Source organism: Amblyomma americanum, chromosome 10, assembly GCF_052857255.1.
Source record: "Amblyomma americanum isolate KBUSLIRL-KWMA chromosome 10, ASM5285725v1, whole genome shotgun sequence".
Lineage (NCBI taxonomy): Eukaryota > Metazoa > Arthropoda > Arachnida > Ixodida > Ixodidae > Amblyomma > Amblyomma americanum.
This window is the reverse complement of record NC_135506.1, coordinates 127,132,701-127,138,700: the sequence shown is the minus strand read 5'-3', so window position 1 is coordinate 127,138,700 and position 6,000 is coordinate 127,132,701. Positions and strand designations below refer to the sequence as shown.

Below are 6,000 nucleotides of genomic sequence, written 5' to 3'. Positions count from 1 at the left end.
ACCTTGTTATTCTGCATTACTTTCTGCACTCCCTTCCACCCTGACGCTTTCTGCTCATCATCTTCGTCGTAACCGCGACGAAACCGCGCCAAAAAAAAGGTAATGGCTGCTTAAAAGTTGGGCTGTGAAATTTCTTGCGCAACACACACTTTCTCATAGCATACGGGTTGCAACACAAACTTTCTCATAGCCTAGGGGTTGAGATACAATTTCTCATAACCTACGGGTGGTGGCGCCAGTGCAGGTACCTCCGCTTGCGAAAAAGTTAGACAATGAGACACGCGTGCAGCGCCACAGCCCGACCATAGCGAAGAAGAAGCCTGCTCCCTGTGCGCCTGCCGCTCTCGTCATATTATTTAGGCCAGCCAGCCATCTAGCCTACGTTCTGTGTGGGCCGCATTTTGACGGCCCAAAATGGGTGAGTGCTTCGTTCTGCCCTCCTTCTAGATAAGCGTTCAGCGAGAATAGCGTTCTTGTTCAATCTCAGCATCTCCAGAGCCCGTTCGCCATCGCTGTATGAGACGTCAATGTCGCGCCTAGGCACCGTGATGTCACTTCGCGTGCTGTCGACCGACGACAAAGCTCGGCTGCCCTCCGGACCTCCACCTACAGTTCCGGCCGGGCGCCGCTGCCGCTCACCACAAATAGCTAGAGCGAGTAGTTGTGCGGCAACCATGGACGCAAGGAGTCAGAGGCTTCGCTTGTGACTCGAGTGCCCGGCGTGCGTATGTGTTGTGCTGCGCGGTGCTCGTCGTAATTCGATGGTATAGAGGGTACATTAAGCCTCGTTGCACACTCTGGTGCAGCTGTCCACTCTGAGTACAGCGCGATAGCCTTCTTTCCAGCGTTGTCACAGCACAAAAATCAAATCACTAAACCTGAACAGCTCGTGTGCTCACAAATTTCGGTCTTTGAAATAAGCCTCCTGAGGCGACCAGTCGCAGTCTCTTTCCGTCCTCCTGCCCTTTTTCCCCCAAAGGTATGCGCCATTTTATGATTGGACAAAGACGTCAACTTGGCTGGCTTTATTTGCCTGGGCTGCTGTAGCTACCAGAGAACGTCGTGCCCCTGAACTCTTTAACGAAACGCGGGAACCTGAAAAACTGCAAAACACGCTGCACCTATTGCATATCTCAAGCTTGCTTTTAATTGTCGAAACGCAATCAACGAGAGAACTGAGATCTTTATGCTATCCTCTACGGGCTAGGAAAAGAATGCGGCAACTCCCACATTTGGCGTGTGCAAAGATATTTTTCTTCTGGTGCATAAGCAGTTGACCGCCGGTTCGTCACAGTGTTATTGCTTAAAGGGCTTGAATGTTCACTGTCTGGACGTGGACGCTGCTTGGGAAGCCTTAAGTTGTGGTTGCTTTGCTGATAAATCGCCCTGGAAATCGGTCGGGTTTCGGCTCCAAAACCTGCTCCCAAATCTGAGTAAAGCTGCATTTATTAATGATACCAAAGGAGTAAGAAAAATTGACCAAGCCTTCAACCTACGCAAATGTCGCCTCGTCTAAATGCGCCACGAAATATTGCTTGTATGATTTCATTTAAATTGTGATATGACAGCGGGCGGCTGAAATTACCTCATGAAGACGAGAAAATATTCATGCTTATTTGACAGTGGACAGAGTACCGAAACGACTTAAAAAGCATATTATTGAATAAATTTATGACGAAAAAAAGCCGTTGACTTTCTCTTAATTCATGCTCGTTTCCTTGCTATCTTTTTCGTTTAGCTGACTACGAGACGTCGACCTACGATTCCACGATAGAAGGTAAGCTCCTACTGCGCATAAATAGATATATTGAAGCATTTTGAGCGGAATTGAATATTCGATTTGTTTAGGGGCACCGGGCAGATTGCAAAATTCACATTTATTCAATGTTCCCTTCAAAGGTTCTGCTATGTGGCAAAAAACGCACATAATTCTAGAAGCTCGCCTCGTCTCTATTTTTAGGTTCGAGGTCGGCGAAAATATTACTGCACCTTTACAAGCAGCATGGTTTCCTGCAGATTTTTTTTTTCTTGGGTGAAGTGTTATTCCACGCCGTAACCGAAAATTCGGTCAAAGAGAAAGAAAATTTTCATATTGAGGCCCTTTTTCCCGTTGAGCTTCAAAGCTGCGTCAAAATGATAAATGTGAGGTAATGTCGACTCTTTAATTTCCCCATAAACTTCTTAAAATTTACCGTCGCGAGCAATTTCTTCCTGTAAATTTTTTGCAGAAAGGAAAATTACCCGCATGCAACATCACTGCAGAGGTGACGAGAATTTACGCAAAGGGAAAATTTGCGCTTGCAGTTAAAGTTTGTGCTCGCTCGCAGCTTACGCAAGCGGCAGGAGAGCGGTTATATTCGCAGTGGCGCTGCGTAATCAACAATTTTTTGCCAAGGAGGCAAGCTTTCCACTTGGTGTTACAGCTCTCAGTGTTGAAATGGTTAAGAGAAATGAGATTCACTGACCCGCCTCGTGGAGACAATCTAGTTGGCCATCATGGACTTTGGTCAAGCTTTTCAAATGCTATAATGAGAAATCACGACGGCTGCCGCGCGCATGACCATTTCCATTGTCTTAATGCACGCCGTCATGACGACAAAGAGAGACTTCTTGCGCAAGTCAGGCGCAAGTGTTATATATGGGTGCTCTTGAAAAAGGGGTACTAGCGGTAACATGAAGGCGCGTGCACAAGACAGAGGTGTTAAACATGAACGGACACTGGACGTTTACCTTTGCTTTATTTGAAGAAATATTAAAGCACGAAACACCCGACACATGCACATCTTAAAATCCTTCTATGACACGCCAATTCCTGTCATATTGATCCTGTTTTCATAAACCCGCTATGTAAGCATGTTCCTTGTTTGTTAAACGCAAGGACGTGTCACTTGCAGAATTTACATTCTGATTGCCATGCGAAAAGCTTCTAAGATTTTGCGCTTACATCTTTTCCTCAGTAAACGGTCACACGGTCAAACATCGGCACAAATTTTCTGCACTTCTTGCAGCTGCAGCTATGAAATGCCAGATGCCTTCCCTGGTCTCCACTTAGGGATATGTTGTGTTCTTCTAAACGTTTATTTACTCATCTGCCTGTCTGGCCTACACAACGTTTCCACAGGCAAACAAAATGCGGTAAACAAGGCTATGGTACTTCGAGAGGGCATGTAACGCAGGCTTTTTCGAGTTAAACTTGAGTAGCCAATTTTTTTTCTGACGCATGAAGTGTCATAGTATGCATGGGTTCCAAAATCTTGTTGAAATATATTTTTTTGCGTTTCCATTTTTTGCCTGTCTGTTGAGGACTGTTGGGTGCGGAGCAAGAAGAAAAAATTGCGGAAAACGTGTGCAAAGGGAGACGTGCAGAAATGCATATTCTAATCATTAATTTCTTGTGATGCTTACTCAAAGACACACAAAGGGCTGTAACTTCCAAAATCATTATGCGCTTGCTTCTGTCTCTATCTTAGGACCCTCGTGGCAGCAGCGATTGCACAGTGTGTACGACATTAAATGCTTAGAATCCTCGCCTGTTATCGGGTCCTTGGCGCTAACATTTGATTTATATTTTATTCATTTTCCTAGAGTGCCATGCTTTTGAAGTCAGGTTGGTTTGGCGGATGCAAGGAACGAGGTCGCCAGCGCTCACACGGGCATATTTATCGGCATATTATGCACGCAGCACATAATATGCAGGCAACCAAGGTCGCCTCACAAACAAAGGCCCTTTGCACCTTCCATTGATAGACTGCAAAACGTCGTCGTCGGTTATATCCCTCTCAGGCGGTCGAGCGCTCAGTCCAGACCCCATTAGCTGCTGCAAGACGGATTGCCTGTTTTATCAGCTTGCGCTGGCCATCCAAGTCTGTGCTGGAAAGATAGTATTCCCGTTGGGGGACGGGGGAGAGATTGGGTATGAAACGTTGGATTGGGGGCTGCGGGCGTTCCCATGTGGAATGATAAAGGTTTAGTGTTTGGAGGGTTTAACGTCCTAAAGAGACCCAGGCTATGAGGAACGCCGTAGTGAAGGGCTCCACAAATTTCGAACACCTGGGGTTCTTTAAGGTGCACTGACATCGCACAGTGCATGGGCCTCTAGGATTTCACCTGCATCAAAATTAGACCGTCGCTGCCGGGATCGAATGCGCGTCTCTCGGTCAGCAGCCAAGCGCCATAATTACTGTGCCACCGCGGCGGCAATGATAAAGTTTTGGGTGTCCTTCGCAGGAGAGGCGTCGGTCTGGGCATCTGGATGGGTCCAAGCTGTGCTTAAGCGTGGAGGCTAGGGAAGTTCATTTATTTATTTATTCAAATACCCTCAGTGCCCGAAGACATTAAAGAGGGGAGTGGGAAGGACATACATTGGGTCCGATACAGTGCAGCAGAAAAGCAAAAGAGAAGAAACAAAAACGCGGCGAAAAATGAACAAAACATAACACAAAATAAGGCAAGAGAAGGCGAAGGGGAAAAAACAGCAATTCCCAAAAAAAGAGAACATTTCCGGCAGACAGCAAAAAGACAACGAAAACGAACGCAAAATAAAACTAAAATCTACAAATAAAGATTACATAGGGCAGTCTTAAAAGAACTTGGATTAGAAATATCGACAATCTGCCTGGGAAGGTGGTTCCAACTGTCATAAGTTTCGGGGACAAAAGAAGAAAAAGCGCGTTTAGTATGGCATGACGGAACACCTACTTAGCGAAGATGATCAATGCGGCCTGAAACATATGTAGGTGTATTTAGTAGCCGGCTCTTAAGGACCGGAATGTAGTAATAAATATTATGATATAGGCATAAGCGCGAAATTTTTCTGCGGAGTGAAAGAGGTGGCAATGATAAAGTAGTATTTTGATAGCAGTAACACTGACGATACGGTGATAATTGAAAAGTATGAAGCGTGACGCACGGTTTTGAACAGATTGGATTTCAGTAGCTAATGATGACAGGTCAGGGTCCCACTGCATATTCCAATTTAGGCCGAACAAGTGCTTCATAAAGGAGCAGTTTTATTGAATTAGGAGAAAGGGAGAAGTTTCTGCGCAGGTACCCCAACATGCGGTTAGCATTGTTAGTAATAAATTCAACGTGCAGATTCCAAAAAAAAAAAAACAGATTAGAAGTTATGTGCACACCAAGGTACTTATACGAAGACACAGTTTCAAGAGGGATATTATTAAGGTCGTAAGTGGCTATTCCAGTGTTACGTCGAGAAACACGCAAGTGTTTACATTTATTAATGGTAAGTTCCATGTGCCATAATTTGCACCATTCTGGAACTAGGTTAACATCAGATTGAAGGACAGAAGTGTCAGAGTCACAGTTTTTTACACGGTAAATAACGCAATCGTCGGCAAAAAGACATACGGAAGAAGTCATGTTGTTAGGCAAGTCATTAATATAAATGAGAAAAAGTAGGGGCCCTAGGACAGAACCCTGGGGAACGCTTAACCCACTGGAGAGTAACGAGAGTTGGATTTATTAGCAGTCACGTATTGAGAACGATTAGTGAGGAAAGACTGAAGCCACGAGATGATGTTAGGGTCGGGATTAAGATTATTTAATTTGAAAAGTAGTAATTGGTGAGAGACTTTGCCAAAGGCTTTTGAGAAATCGAAGAATATACAGTCAGCTATGGAACCCCGGTCAAGAATGAAATGAAGATCCTGTGTAAAGCATAGAAGTTGCGTCTCGCATGAGAATAATTTACGGAATCCGTGTTGACAATGACTAAAAAAGAATTTGATTCAAGAAAATTGTCAATGTGAGAGCAGATGACATGTTCCATGATCTTACAAGGAATGCTAAGAAGTGAAATGGGTCGATAATTATTAGGAGAATGTTTGACGCCAGCCTTGTACAGGGGAACCACCTTGCCCACCTTCCAGTCGCTAGGAATACAGCCAGACACAAGAGATTTTTGAAAGAGTTCAGCAACAATAATAGCACTGTATACTTTGGTATTTTTCCATATTTTCGAGTTTATGCTATCCACTCCGC

General features: G+C 44.7%; 1 protein-coding gene across 2 annotated transcripts in view; it reads left to right on the top strand.

The window, feature by feature from the left end:
• The first annotated feature begins 313 nt into the window (after positions 1-313).
• The window catches only part of LOC144106695 (uncharacterized), a 196,239-nt gene continuing 190,552 nt past the window's right edge, over positions 314-6,000 (top strand). For both annotated transcript variants that reach the window (XM_077639537.1, XM_077639536.1), the window contains exons 1-2: positions 314-418; positions 1,739-1,777. In XM_077639537.1, the coding sequence (XP_077495663.1) occupies positions 415-418; positions 1,739-1,777 (43 nt within the window). In that variant the 5' untranslated portion in view covers positions 314-414. The remainder of the gene's footprint in view (positions 419-1,738; positions 1,778-6,000) is intronic.